The following is a 15,004-nucleotide window of genomic DNA, read 5'->3' as shown; positions in this document are numbered from 1 at the left end:
CGTGCATGCATGCTAGCAGCTACATTAGGTACCTGAAAATGAGTAAATCTTGTAAAATAGATACTAACAGCTATTCAGCAGAGAAATTTCTTTACTCCTCAGACAGAAGTAGGAATATATATATAATATCTGCAAACACTACTGCAAACTTTTCCTTGAGAGATTGCAATTATCTGCATTTACGTGACACAGTAGTTATTCATATCTATTTACTAAATATACACTTTATGTGTATATACATTACACACACTTGCACGCATATAAACATACAGTGAGCTATTGCTTGGTAGAAACCAAACTTGATTCAAAAAGGTATTAGGAGAATCCAGCATAGCAATTAAGTAGGAAGCATATCTGTAAAATGTGCTGAGGGTTGCAAGCCAGGAGAGAGCGAGTGAGTACGTGTGTGTCCATGTGCGCATGCGCATGCACACATGTGACAGACTCAGGAAAAAAGCCAGCTCTTCATCTAGTTCTTTGTTGTTTTTCCATGGAAGCATATGTGTGTAGGGAAGGGAAATTCAGTTATTAGCCTCAGCAAACAATGCCAGATTCCTCTGTAGCAAATTCATTTGGAAAGGTAAAATTAGGATGTAGTGCTAGCAACCACATCTCAATGAGCTGCTATTATTAATAGTATTATTATTTAAATCCCTGCTCTCTACATATAGTATACTTAGTACTTCCAAGGCAAATGTATTATTATTTTTAATCATTTAAGTCCCCACTGTGCACACAGCTTTTAATACACCTTTTTTGCAAGCATATTAAGTGTATTGTTATTAATCCCTTGCTGTGACTCTACAGTATTTCTTTTCCTTGTATGTTCAATGTCCTATCATCATTTAAACCTCTCAGTGTGTGCATGCCATATACATTTTCCTAGGCATCTAATATTTAAACATTATTTAAATCCATCATAGCTTACTTATTCAAAGGCAGCCCTGCTCCCACAACTCTAAGTTTGCAGAAAATACTTTTAAATAAAGAGAAGTTGAGTTTTTTCCCCCTGCTGCAAGTCAAAATTCATTATGAAACTCATCAAAAAGGCCTTATCTGCATGTTTAAGAAATTCTCTGCGCCCTCTCTCCATTGATATTAAACTGCTCTCTTTCAGCAATTTAAAGCATAGAAGTTGTAAAAAAAAAATTTACTTCTTGATTCCTTATTCATTCATGGAAGGGTTATCAGTTTGACCCTGAACTACCCTTTAACATAAACATTTGATGAAAAAGACAATTCCAATGACCATAGCCTAACCTAAACACCAAAAGGATTATGAAATTTGTACAAAATTGGCAATCCAATTTATGCATATAACAAATGTAAGCCTTTTATTAATGCTGTGATCAGTATGAAAGTGGTAAACAACAATCTGAAGCCAAAATTAAAATGAACAACATGTCATATCTGAATATATATGTGTGAAACCTCCAAAGGTTCCTCTCTTCCCCTGTTTTGACCAGTGAAGAAGCCTGGGGCAGTTGCATTATGCAATGTTATATATGAAGTAACATATAAAAAGAAAGTAGAATGTATGTCCAAACAGAATCTTGTTACAGGAAGAATTTTTTATGACAAAAACATATGGAATTCACTGCCTCAGAAACACAAAATCTATTGAACTGACAGTGATCAACACATCTGAAAATTGGGCCACTTGAATGGTTTTGACATTTGACTGCAGGAATTTAATTTGAAAAAAATTGTTACTCATGCAACACTTCTGTACGTATCACAGACATAACCAATTGTGATTTTTAAAATTTTGCCACATATATCCCAAACAACGCTGGGTTTTTTAAGAAGCATTTAATTACCAAGGACTTCACCTTATCACTGAACAAGAAAAGACATCACATGCCTAGGAATAAAATGCTGAGAACTTTGCATGCTCTGTATGGTACTTGAGTGTTTGCATCCTTCTAGCATTCAGCTGGAAGGCCAATATACTTTTCTAATTATGCGAAACACAAACACAGCACAATATTTGCATTATCAGAGATGAAAGGGGAAATATGTTTCTAACAGCAGATCTTACTTAAAACAAAAATCATGGTGGTTTGAGGTTCACCTTGAGTAAAAGAGAAAAATGGTCACAAAGACTGAATCCATTTCGCCTTTCCGCAAAATCCACCAAAGTGAAACTAAACCAAGTAGTCAGACATGGCCCAAGAAAGGGACAGTTCTCCACCATACACAGCTCTTTATGATGCTAATGACATATGTACTAAAAATTTACATTAAGAATGCACTAAATCAAAATAAAAAAGTATTTTTCTGTTTGCGTTACTGAATGAAATGCATGTTTTCCTGTGTTACAATCAAAAATGTTATGTACAGTCAGCCTTCAATAATGCCCTAAAATAAAATTTACCCTGGATTTTTTCCTTCAAGTCCTAGACATTGTCTGTCTATCATTATGTTCATTATGAGGCATATGATCTTAGGACATTTCCATCTCTTCAACTGCATACAAATGAATGTAATTTCAAAAGATGTGGCAATATTGGCCTTTAAGATCTTAAAAGTTTGCTATGGAAAAAACACGTAGACCAAGCAGTTTCAAGTATTTTATTGTGGAAAATATTATGCTTCTAGCTGAAATTCCCACTGTATGCCATTAATAATATCCACTAGGTGAGGAAGAGTTTTTGAAACTTTACAAAACCCTTTAAATGCACCCACTAGAAAATCTGAGGCTGAGCATCAGTACGTGTATCAGGTATTGTGACTATAGATTTAAAATGGTCCTGCTATTTGTAACAAGGCTTCTGCAGAAGCAGTATTTGGTAAAAGCAGAAGTAGCAGGAAGATTATGGGAAGTCCCTTCAAGAATGATCACTCAAATAACTCTGAAGAACTGAAAAAGAGCTAGACAGCAAGAAACATGTAATTATGAATAAATGCCACAAATACTTAAATAGCTTTTAAAACTTTATTTAATTTTAAAAAAATATACAGGGCCTGAACACACATGAACATGGCTCAAAATCCCATTCCAAATTCCAATAATCTTTAAATACTGACTAAAGGGGAGACTGGACAATAAACAGCAACAGCGGAAAATGAAAAGGCAACAAAATGAGACTACTGCAACTTATAGTTAAAAATTTAAAAGAAAATTGTGCAGTTGTTTATAGTTATGAAAGACAGGATTAAAAAAAAAAAAGCCAAGTTGCTTAATATTACTGACATGTCAGAATTGGAGGATAAATTTCTCTGTGCAACCAGTCAAGGAATATTACTATGATCCATGATGCAACTGAATTATGATTATCGTGTTTGTGACAGAAAATCAAGTGCATTTTTTCCCCAGAAACTTCAAAAGATTAATAGAGCAACCCAAAGATACAACTCTTTACTTATTCTTGTTCTAACAATTTTATTTTTAAATCAGGGAATCAAAATTGCTGAAAGATTTTTTTTTTTCTGAGCTGAACTGCATATGAAGTCTTATCAAATCAGGCTGACAGACTAAATCTGCCTCTGCATCAAGACTTATTCTGTCAAGAACAATGTTCTTGTCTCACACTAACCAAAGTGACAGTATCAAACACAGGCCCATTATGTCCCTGCTACAGCCACTGATTTAAACACTTTTAAGGAATTAAAAACAAAACAAAACAAAAACCCAACAAACCCTTCCCTTTTTATCAACACTTTAATGCTGTTTTTAATATAATATCCATTACTAAGCTTAAAAAAAGAAATTGTTTCTAGTAAATCTGAGGCATAAAGTGCCCATTTTCTCGCTTCTGATTTATATCATTGTTCTGTTTTTACAGCTTACTGTTGACAGAGTGAGGTAATTCAACTACAATTTTTCCAATGTTTTTTCCCATGTACATGTAATCTACAGCACGGAATACAGATTCCAAGCCAGTGAACTTGCCCTCCAGAGACATGTCTCCAAAGTCCACCTCACAAACCAGGTCTCCTCTTTCATACATCTTGAGCAAATGCTGCAGAGCCATTTTGTAGTCAGAAAGGTAATGGTTCAAGAAGAAACCCCGGACACTAGCAGACTTCCTCAACAGTTTTGCTGGCAATAACTCTGCTTTAATGGGCTGGAGGCCAGTGGGGTTTTGGTAGCCAGTGATAAACCCAATAACTATCAGGCACCCTTTGATAGCCAAGGCATTGAGAGCCAAGTCAAACATCTTTCCCCCAACAGATTCATACACCACATCTACACCATCGGGATAGTCCTTCCTTAGCACAGATTCGACATTTTCAGTTTTATAGTTGATGGTACGGTCACAGCCAATGGATTTCAGAAAGCCACCCTTTTCATCACTGGAGCAGGTTCCAATTACATGGCATTTTGCCTTCTTTGCAAGCTGCACAGCGAACTGACCCGTTCCTCCAGCTGCTGCTGTCACCAGAACCTTCTTGCCTTCAGACAGGTCTCCCAGCTCTTTCAAACTGAGATACGCTGTTGCACCACTTACCATTAAAGTGAGAAACTCGGGTTTCACTGAGGGTAGAGGTACTGCTTGTCTGGCAGACACAACTGTGTATTCAGCAAAGGAACCTGCTTTCACGTAGGCCACAGCTTGACCCACTGTGAAATCTGCACTAGCACTGAGTCCTAGTGCTACCACTTCACCAACACCTTCAAAGCCTATATCAAAGGGGGGTTTAACTGAGGCATCATATCGACCAGCTGAGTAGTTTATATCGGATGCATTAATGCCGACAAATCTAGAAGAAAACAAAAATGTATTAATGACATTTACTCCTTTCCAAGTTTTCATTTTGTGAGAAACCTTATATTAAATTTGTGGGATAAGTACAAGATTTGTACTGATTATCTGTATATTTGAATAATGAGTACATTCCAAAGATTACTTTCATCAGACTTTCATGTTTCCATTCTGTTATTCTAGAATTACAGACAAATTTTCTAAACAAAAAGAAACAACAAGAAGCCGTAAAAAGTAAAACCCAAACCAAAAACTAAACAAAACAAAATCCCTCATATTTTCCTTAGGTCCACTTGACCAAGCTAAACAAGCTAAAAATAAATCTGTAAAAGATTAAAGCATGAAAATTAATTGACCACTTCACACAAGATGTGAAGGCACAGAAGAATGAAACATGCAGAGCGGTAAATATGTGGATTCTGGCAACAAATTTATATTTTTGAATATAATAATACTGTTAATGACTAATGATCATATTAACTATCGATGTCATTTGCAAGGTCACGTTACTGTAGGCAAGTACTTTTTAATTGATGGAGTCACTACAGCAAATTTGCCTTTTGATGTAGCTAATGTCAATGTTAAAATATTTTTCTTTATATAAATTACTTGCAACAAATCAAAACAACCTTGCATAGAAGGAGCAAAATTGTAAAACTGAATATCAAGTCCTACTGACCTCTAACAGGTGAAAATGGATGGCAATTTTTTTTGTTGTTTTTAGGGAAAGATAAAGACATTCTCACAAGTCGATTAAGCGCTAGGAGATAATGCCTAGAACAAAGTTATGATCTAGCTTAAATGCAAATGCTATTTTTTTTTAAAGTAACTATCTTTACACAGGCAAGAGAAGAGAGACTGGGGAAGGCTCTGCTAGCCGGAAAATGCAAAAAAGAAACATGAAACAGCAAATGCCAAGACTGCTACTATGTGTGGATGTGACAATCTAAAAGGTGTACTCGACATCATGCAAAAGCTGCAGAAGTAGGCAAAGAGTGCACTTTAATTGTTGCAGTTAGCAACAAGCTCAGCTCGTATGTGCGTGTAGTTTTAAATTGCTTGCACACAGAGAGAGAAGAACTAAAACCGCTTTGCACCTTTTAATATTCTTCATTCTTTGCAGCATGGGGTGCTTCAAACTTTCGCCAACTTTATGTATAAAAAGACGCGTAAGCGTAAACATATCCATGCAAAAAAGAGGTAAAAGTGACTAGCTCTCGGTAATCCTGCCTTTAACTCGCCGCTCTGCCGCAACAAAAAATTACTACGTCTTGCTCTCAGATACAAAAAATCTTCTATTATCCAGCTTTGCAGTGACTCCCGTAGAGGAGTGCTAAAAGATGTACAAAAAATTGGTAACGGAGTTGCAGCTTCCGAGGCAAACCGTGTCCCTCGGGCGCTAGGCGAGACGCGCCGGCGCTGCACCAGCCTCCTCCAGCTCTTACACCTCAGCTTCGGGGGAGAGCAGCGGAGGGTGAGAGCCCGGTGGAGAGGCGAGGCTCTCGGTAGCTGCGAGGCCAGCCCGGGGCGCCCGCTCTGCCCCCAGCCCCAAGGGGTGTCCCGGCTTCCCGCTGGGCTCAGCCTCCCTCCCCACGCTCCCGGCGCGCGTCTGCCCTGGCAGGACGCGGAGCAGCCGAGCCCGCGGCTGGGGCAGCGCACCCCGACAAGGGCAGGCAGCGCAGCCACTGACTGGAGAACAAGCCTCCGTGTTTTTCAGACCTTCACCTTCTCGGCGCTGCACGGCGGCGGCCGGAGCACAAAGGCAGGTAGAGCAACAAACGCTCTGAGGACAAAAACTTTGAGTGCGGGGAAAGGGCAAGTCGTGCGGGGAGCCAGGCGCCTGCCGAGGGGGGATCCCGCACACGCACCGCTGCTTTTGTTCTTCAGCGGAGAGGATGCGAACCCTTCCTTCCCCGCCCGGGCCGCGCCGCAACTTGTGCGTGCGGCTGCGGGGGCCGCGCCGCAACTTGGTGCTGCCCGGCTGCTCCCTGCGGCGCCGCGCCGGGCAGGGGACGCGGGCTCTCCGCGGGGCTGGGCACACACGGACACATGGACACGCGTGTACACGCACCCGCAACCTCCCCGTCTCTAAGGGGCAGCTGTGCCACGGGAAACGATCCTCCCTGGGCTTCTGAGTTCATCATTATTAATCAACGCAGCCTGTCGCCTAACCTCCCCCCCCCCCCCGCAATTTTTTTTTTTTTTTAAAGCCTCCTTTCTCTTGTGTGCACACTCAAAACTCCTGGTCTCATTGTATGGGCTTTCCCCCCACCTTTTTTTTTTTTTTTTTTTTTTTTTTTTTTTTACAAGATTGTTTAGTCGCTTAAATTCCTTGCATATTAAAACGATCATAGGCACCGTCTGGATTAAAACATAGTGTCTAATTTGCTTTGTCATTCCAGCTGACAGATATGAGGTGGTAGGATGTGCGTGCAGTTTCACAGATTATTTTGCTTTAAAAAGTGGGAAAAAGTACGAACTACAAGTTGAAGATCAGTTTACAAAGAATGAGGAAAGTAGACAGCACAAAAGCAGCATTTACTTGGGGTGCTAGTGGGTTTTAAGGTCCTTTCCAGATCTTTTATGCTGCCTTCATTCACTTTCTTACTTTAAATCTGTTCTTTAATTTAGAAGTTTCTAGTTGAGTTTTGCCCCTTACATTCAAGATGCAAACCTGAGGCAGGGTGTGAGAAAAGCCCGAGATTGGCTTTTCTCAAAATAATTACGCACATTGAGTCACCCGTTTTATTTATACTCAGTAGTGTTGAAACCCTTCGTAGTGTTTATTATAGAAAACAGGAGGACTCTGCCGAGGGGAAGAAATGCTGTTTTGTATACCACAACAAAGAGTGAGACACTGAAAACTAGCATCACAGCCTTAAACACAGACAAAACAAAGTCATCCAAACCAGTACTATGCAAGAAAAACATTGCTTAGACCAAACACCCAGCAGGAATAGCCCTCCACTTTTCCTACTGTGATTCCTTCAGTCCCCTGGTTCAGAAAGAGAAACTTTCTCAACCCATCTTCCCTTTTCTATAAACTTTGTTCCCATCTTCAGGTCCAAAAGTAAATCCTTACAGGTATTTTGGCAATGAAATGTGTCACTTCATCAAGAAAATCTCCAAAATCCCCCAACAACTTTAAGAAGGACCAAACCTTCACAGCCTTTGGGCCCTTCTGCAATGAAATGGAAAACCCTTGCTTCCACACCCATCCCTCTTCCACCCCCCCCCCCCCCCCCCCCCCCGGAGAAAACAGGACAAAAGGACATACAAAACATAAATGGCTTCATTAAGGATTTATCACCTCTTCCCTTCCCCTTTCTGTCCTAGACAGAAACAACGTAAAAAAAATATAATAGCTTAAATTAATTTTTAGTTTTGGAGAATTTTTGAGTAAAAGATGGGTTTCTGTTTTCTGTATAAAAAGGTATAAATAAGAGCTGCTGGTATAGCTCTCTAAAGCAGAATAAAGTTTTCCCTAACTGCATCTTATTTTAAAATATCTATCCAGACACAGATTTTAATTTCCTATTCCCATAAATCTCAAACCAGATTTTATTGTGGTGAATGAGGATTGTTTTGCATGAAGAGCTCAAAGCAATTAATACTATTCATGAGTGTGACTGGGACTAAAATGAACAAATCTGTAAATGCCCTCTTGGAACCCAAATCTTTCATTGTTTTGTTTTTAATTATATGCTTCTACCTATTTAGAAAATGTATAGTTGCATTTGAGCTTGGTTGTTTGTTTCTTAAAAAAACTAAATAGTCAGGGACTCATCCTTTCAGGATGGGATAGTCCTTCCCCAGAGTGACAAGAGGGGGAAACACTCACAACTTGCTTACTGCTGCAGCTTGTATACAGTGAATATAATTGTGTCTTCTGTAATAGTCTTCAGAAAAAAAATGGTATAGAGAGAAGAAATGCCACAAATAATACAAAATGTATGAACTCTACAACTAGACTTCATCACTCACCTCTTCCTTCCCTTCATCCCCACTCATGCATGTGTACGAGTAGAGGAACATGTATGTAAAAGGCTGATGTGTTAAAACCCAGCAATTGCCTGCCTGAATCTGTGGACCAGCTCCTGCCTTGAGCATGGTGGTACAAGCCCTTTTACCATGAAGCATGCGTATCCCTCGAGCACCCAGGGAGCCCTCCCAGCAAAGGGAGGGAGAGGAGGGAGAAGGAAAGAGGTACAAAGCCGCTTTAAAAAAAAAAAAAGATAAAAAAATTGACTAAATTAAAAAAATTTACAGGAGGGCGGGCAGGGGAGTGGGATGAGAAAGACTCCAAGCCCATATGTGGGAGGGAGGGGGGTTGAGAAAGAAGGATGTCACTCTGCCTTGCATTACCCAAGTAGAGTACTTGCTACTTTGTATCTCAAGTCTTTCGACCTTTTCCACAGAAAGGACTTTAACTCCAGCCTGACAGCTGCTTCACGCCATTACTGTTTCGCTCATTAGTGGATGCAGCAGCATAGTGTTTTAAACTTTTGAGGTTTGGAGGGAATTTTGGTCTCAGAAATCCCAGTGGGGGATGTCAGCATCGAACTAGTGCCACAGCAGCTTTCTCATCAGCTCCTGGAAGAATCCCTGCTCTTTCTCCTTATCCCTTCTTCACCCTATATTTGTGTGTTACATATGGACACACACGTGTCACACATACACGCACAGCCACGGACTGCCTTAGCAGACCTCGCAGCATTGCTCTCAAGCCAACTGAGTGCTGCTTAACATCTTTAAGCTCCCAGGGCGAGCATGGCAAACTATGTGTTAGTACGGATTTCCTTGCCTGACAAGAACCTGAGAGCGCTGCTCTCTCCCGTGCTAGCCACGCAGTCTTGCTCCAAAGTTTCCGGAGTTTCGGCCTCCCCTCGTGAGCAGAGAAACCTCTGAACTTTAAAAGGTTTCGTTTTAGCGCAAGGAAGGACGGCGTCTAAGAAGGAGTCACCGAGAACAGGTTTTATGGAGACAGCTGTGGGGGGAGGCACGTTTTGTCCTCGGAGTCTTCATTTCACGGCGAGTTGGTCACCGCGCCGGGCGTGGGATTTACGGTGTATTATGCTAAGCAAAATGTCACCTCCTCTCTCTTCGCCCGACCCGGTTCCTCTCTAAAAGCCACCAACAACTGCGGGCCCGAGTCCTGCGAGGGAGGCCGAGGGCTGCCCTGCCCCCTCCGCGCCTGGCGCGCAGAGCTGGGGGTGGTGCCGGGGCTGCCCGGGCGGCGGGCCCGGCCGCGGCCTGCCCGGTGAGTCACGGCGGCGCGGGGGCGAGGCCGGAGAGCGGTGTGCGGGGCAGCGCCCAGGAGACAGCGGCCGGGCCAGGCCCGCCCACACGCCGCGATGCCGGGGCGCTATGCGGCGGTGCCCCGGGGCCTTGTGCGGGTGCGCCGGCGACACGCTCACGCCCCGGGCACTACATGAGTGTAACGAGCCCGGGCAGGCCCCAGGGAGGGGCCCTGCGAGAGCTTGTCTCCGTCTCACTCCCTCCTCGGCACTCACCGAACATAACACTCGCCTCTTCCCTCCCCCGCCCCCCTTCGGCACAGGGGCCTGGGGTGTTTCTCTTCCTCCGGGCAGGCGCACGGCGGGAGCAGCGCGCACAGACCGACAAACACACACGGCCCCGCCACAGGAGGAGGAGGAGGAGGAAGTGTCACCCCCACACACGTGGATAGGGTGACAGAGCTGTAGCACCAGCCGTTCAAAACAACAATAAAATGAAATTAACAGTCGCCAGATGGCGGCTGGTACAACTTTGGAGCCGGTCTCCGAAGTGAGGGAGCATGTGGGAAAGAGCAGGCCACAAGGTGCCAGGACTCGGCGGGGGCCGCGGGGCGCGGGCTCACCTGTTCCTGACCAGGAGGTCTCCGTCTCCCGGGAGTGGCACGGGCGAGTCCTGCTGCAGGGTGACCGCTTCCCTGAAGTTTTGGCTCAGCTTAGTCACCACCAGCTTCTTCATGGAGCTGGGGATGGACGAGCCCTGGAAATCCAGAAAGTGACGGGAGTAGGACATGTCCAGGACGGGCCGCGACCAGCTGCCACCGAAGCAGGACCAGGCGGGAGCCGCCGCGGCGCAGGACGGCTGCTGCCGCCACCACCACCGCGCTGCCCGGGAGCTCAGCAAAGCGCCGCTTTTCGCGCTAAAACTCATGCCCTGCCTCGGCTCTCCTCTCCCGCCCCGCTCGGAAGAGCTCCGGCTCGGGATTCTCCAGGCAGCTCGCAGGACGCGCCGGCAGGAGAAACTCCCCGCTCGCAGCTATGTGTGTACGTAAACAGAGCCCCCGTGCAGCAGGTTCTCCCTCCCCTCCCAACCGGCCCCTCCGCCGCACGGAGACGCTGCCGGAGGAGCAGCGGCAAGATGGTCCCCCTGCAGCAGCCGCTCGTCTTCTGCCGCCGCGGGCACTACCGAGGGGCGAGGCCGGCCCGCTCCCGCTGCCGTCCGTCCCGTCCCGTCCCGCCAGCGCCTGCCCGCTCTGCCTTGCCAGCGAGGCGGCTGTGCGGCGGGCCGGAGGATCTCCTAAAGGAGGTGATGGTGGCTTTTAGTTTGCACCCTGCCTCTGACTAAAGGGTTTAAAAATAGGTGAGGGGGGGGTAGACAGACGGACAGAGAGAATCGTCTTTGATTACCCCCTCCGCCCCATTCTTTAGTTTACAAAAAGAGGCTATCTCCCTACCAAAAAAAGAAAGGGACGATTAAAAAAAAATAAAAAGCAGAAAGAAAACACGGTAAATTATCGGCCAGGAAAGGTTAAAGAAGTGGAGAGAAGTTGCCGCTAATCTCCTAATGTTGTTATTAGCAGCCGCCGAGGAGCCGCTGCCCGCGGGCGGACGCTCCGCCCCTTCCGTGCGAAACGTTTCACTTCCTCGCAAGGTGCTACGAATCAACCCCGAGACGGCGGCGGCGGCTCCGCGCCCGCCGCGGGAGGGGATTTAAACGGGCGAAGCTCTTCCCGCCCGCCGTCGCCGTCCTGCCGGGAGGGGAAGGGTAACAGGCTGCTGCCAGTTTGCTTGGGTCGCAGGGATCCCCCCCCCCCCCTCCCCCCAATCCCTGATACTGCCAGAAAATCTTACCCTCCCTTTCCCCCTTGCTTCTTTCTTCCTTCATGAAAAAGGAAAAAAAATATATATATATATATATATATGTGTGTGTATGTATGTAGTCACCTCTCACTGTAGACTGCATTTGGGTGAGGGAACCTGTGCAGGGAATCAACTGGGTCAAGGGACCGAAGTCGATGTTGTGATAGAGCCGCCAATCCCAACTTAGTACAACTGCGTGGAGAGAGGCAATGTAATAGAGATGTTGCATTGATGTCGCGCGTAGTTCCCAGAATTAACTCCATCCTACCAGTGTAAACAGCTCAATGCTTAATTGTGCGGTAGTAAGAAGAAAGAAAATCCCCTTCTGCCCGAAAAAGAACAAAACTGTAGTTCCAAGTGTTTTCCTTTAGGAATCAGCTGGGTAGTTTTTATTTGCTTTCTTGACTTAAAAAAGAAAAAAAAAAAGAAAAAAAAGGGAAGAACCCTTCTGTTCTCGCAGCTAACATTATATAAATCCCCAGACACATACTGTGCAAAATGTATTAGCAGTATGTTTCATATGCTGCAGTTCTCGCTCTGCAATCTGTTGGTATTTTAAAGTAAGGATGAACTGTAATCTCCCATAAATCATTTTTAATTCAATGCTGGGTAGACATGTGCCACGGCGAAGTATCATCTTCTCCCTGCCTCTTTTTTTTTTTTTCCTCCCTCTTTTTAAGTTTGCTGGAAGAAGACCTCTGCTGAAGTTAAATCAGCACATGCGTCTTGCACAGCACTTTAGCAAGTGGATTATAATAACAACCCCCTCAACGCGTGTCTCACATGAGGAATCTTTTATGCTGTGCCGTATTAAGACTTTTTTTTTGTCATATTGTTTAGCTCTGGGAAAGGGAAAAAATGAAAACAAAGCAATTAAAAAGATTGGCAGGTATGGGTTTGTGTGAGACCTATTTGTAATTGTCAGGGTGACGTGGGCAAGAGGAGGAGGAGTAACAAACTGAAGCAGGAAAAGCAGCTCGATGTGTCTGTCTATCAGTTGAGACTGTCTGAGAGCCCTGGGATCCGAATGTGTGTTATATTTCAGTGAAAAGAGAAGAGAGGGAGAGTGGATCTCTTTCTCTCCCAGGAGTTTAGGGGGGGGGACAGTTCACGTTAATCTGTCCCACTCAGTGAATGTCTTTTCTTCCTCCCCTCCTCCCTCTCTGCACACACTCTCCGGGGTTTTTCTTGGTTTTGGCAAATTTTTTTTGTGTGTGTGTTGGTTTTTTTTTTTGTTTTTTTTTTCTTTTTTTTTCTTCTGTTGCAGATCGAGATCAGCAAAAAAAATCCATTATAAAAATGTGTTTGCATTATATTTAGTAGCAGAAGAAGCTTCGATTTGTGGAAGAGAAAAAAAGGGGAGAGCAAGAGAGAAAAGTAGTCCTCTCCGGTGGTGACACTGTTTGATCTGTGACTGTTTGGAAGGTGGAGGAGTGACTGACATTTCCCATCCGGTGTATATGTATGTATGGGGGCTTTACTCCTTTTTATGATTTGCTTCCTTGCTCTTAGACTAAGTGCTGGGAGGAGAAGGAGAGACTGGATCGACCTCGTTTTTTGCACAATGAACAAACTATTACCAACGCAATAAAAAAACCAACCAAACAAAAAAACCCCCCAACAACAACAGCAACAACAACACACAAATCCACGAGCTTGAAACGAGCCAGCGAGCGAGCGAGAAAGTTGCGCTTTGAGACTCTTTGATCTCGGAGAAAGCCTGAGAGGGGGGGAGTGACTGAATTTACCGTCTCATCGCCGCCGCTTGCTCGGCTCTCCACCGCGAAGAAGGAGAAGACGAAGAAGTGATTAAGGAAAGGAGGGGGAGAAGGGGAGAGAGAAAAAGGAGGAGAGAAAGAAAAGGAACGAAGGAAAGATAATGGATTTGGGCTACAGATTGAACTGATCAAATCTTATTTATTTTGCACATCTCCACTGGCATATTCCCTGCTGCTGCTGCTGCCGAGAGGACTGAAGAGCTTTGTCTTATAAGGAACTTAAAAGAGAGAGAAAGAGAGAGAGAGAGTGTGTGAGAGAGAGAGGGAGGAAAAATTAACCTTGTAAATGAAAACATTTCCTAAGCAAGTTTTTGGAGTGGCGGCGGAAATTGGCATCCCTGTCACCAGTCTGTGGCTTGCCTCATCCCACACCCCACCTTCCCCCCCGCCCCGCGCACCCCGCTCGCCGCGCCGGGAGCTGACCCGGGGGGGGAACCCGGACCGGGCGAGAGGAGAACCCGACCAAACTTTTTCTCCTTCCTCCCCCCCCCCACCCCTTCCTCCTCCTCTCCCTCTCTCCCATTCCTCCCCACCCTCCCTCTCGCTCTTCCTAGGCAGAATTAGAAGTTGAATCCGCTTTCTTTTCTCCTTCCTCCCCCTCCCTCCTTCCCTCCCTCCCTCCTTCCCCCCCACCCCCCATATTTTATTTTTTTTTTTTATTTGTGTGTGTGCGTGCGCGGGTGTGTGTTTGTTTCTGCATGAAAAGAGGGGAATCGGAAGAGGAGTCCTGCGTGGAAACTCTGCGGCGGCGGCGGCGGGCGGCGAGGCGGCGGCGGCAGCAATGCCGCGGAGAAAGCAGCAGGCACCCCGGCGCTCCGCAGGTAACACCCTCCGCCTCCCGCGCTGGGGTGCCGCAGGCACGGCAGGGGAGGGGTTAACCCGCCGGGAAGCATCGCCGCGGGGGGAGCGGTTCCTCCAGCCCTGCCGCAGATTTAAAACACCCCGCGTGGCTGCCTCCGGGGTTTGGGGTTTGGGGCGGGGGGGTTGGGGGGGGAGAAAGACGGGGGGGGGGGGGGGGGGGAGCAGCACCTTGGTGGGGAAGAGACGGGGGCTGTAGTTTGTACTTCTTTGTACGCGGGAGCTGGAGGGATCGGCGTAGTTCTGAGGTGTGTCACGCCGAGGCTGACAGCCTCCATCCTCTCCGCCGTTGCCAACACGTTTAAAACTAGAAACTTCATTTTGTTGCAGTCCTGTAATCTCCGCATGCGGGTCCGCGTGTGCGTGTGTGCGGTGCCCAGGGCAGCGCTGGAGAGGGGAGGGAGCTCCGCTGTGCCAGGGCAGGGATGGTCTGCTTTAAAAGTGTGTCAGACCGTATCCAGGCTGAACCTGACACTCGCGAAACAAAAGTCAACAAAACGGGACACAAGGAGGCATCTGGCCAGTGCATTTCACTGGAAAACAGCAGCTTTTAATGTCACGTTGG

At 45.7% G+C, this 15,004-nt stretch overlaps 1 protein-coding gene across 2 annotated transcripts; it reads right to left on the bottom strand.

Annotated features, from left to right (window-relative positions):
• Positions 1-2,937: 2,937 nt before the first annotated feature.
• Positions 2,938-12,380, bottom strand: PTGR3 (prostaglandin reductase 3). 2 transcript variants are annotated; one of them, XM_062487466.1, is made up of 3 exons: positions 11,130-12,380; positions 10,570-10,703; positions 2,938-4,707 (listed from the first exon to the last, which is right to left on the bottom strand). In XM_062487466.1, exons 2-3 carry the CDS (start codon positions 10,680-10,682, stop codon positions 3,783-3,785), a joined length of 1,038 nt encoding a protein of 345 aa, XP_062343450.1. In that variant the 5' UTR covers positions 10,683-10,703; positions 11,130-12,380; the 3' UTR covers positions 2,938-3,782. The 2 variants fall into 2 exon arrangements, with proteins under 2 accessions (XP_062343450.1, XP_062343442.1); XM_062487458.1 differs by lacking the exon at positions 11,130-12,380 and having other exon boundaries at positions 10,570-11,021.
• Positions 12,381-15,004: the final 2,624 nt, after the last annotated feature.

This window comes from Cinclus cinclus, chromosome 1, assembly GCF_963662255.1.
Source record: "Cinclus cinclus chromosome 1, bCinCin1.1, whole genome shotgun sequence".
NCBI classification, from domain to species: Eukaryota; Metazoa; Chordata; class Aves; order Passeriformes; family Cinclidae; genus Cinclus; species Cinclus cinclus.
This window is presented reverse-complemented; position numbering and strand designations above follow the sequence as displayed.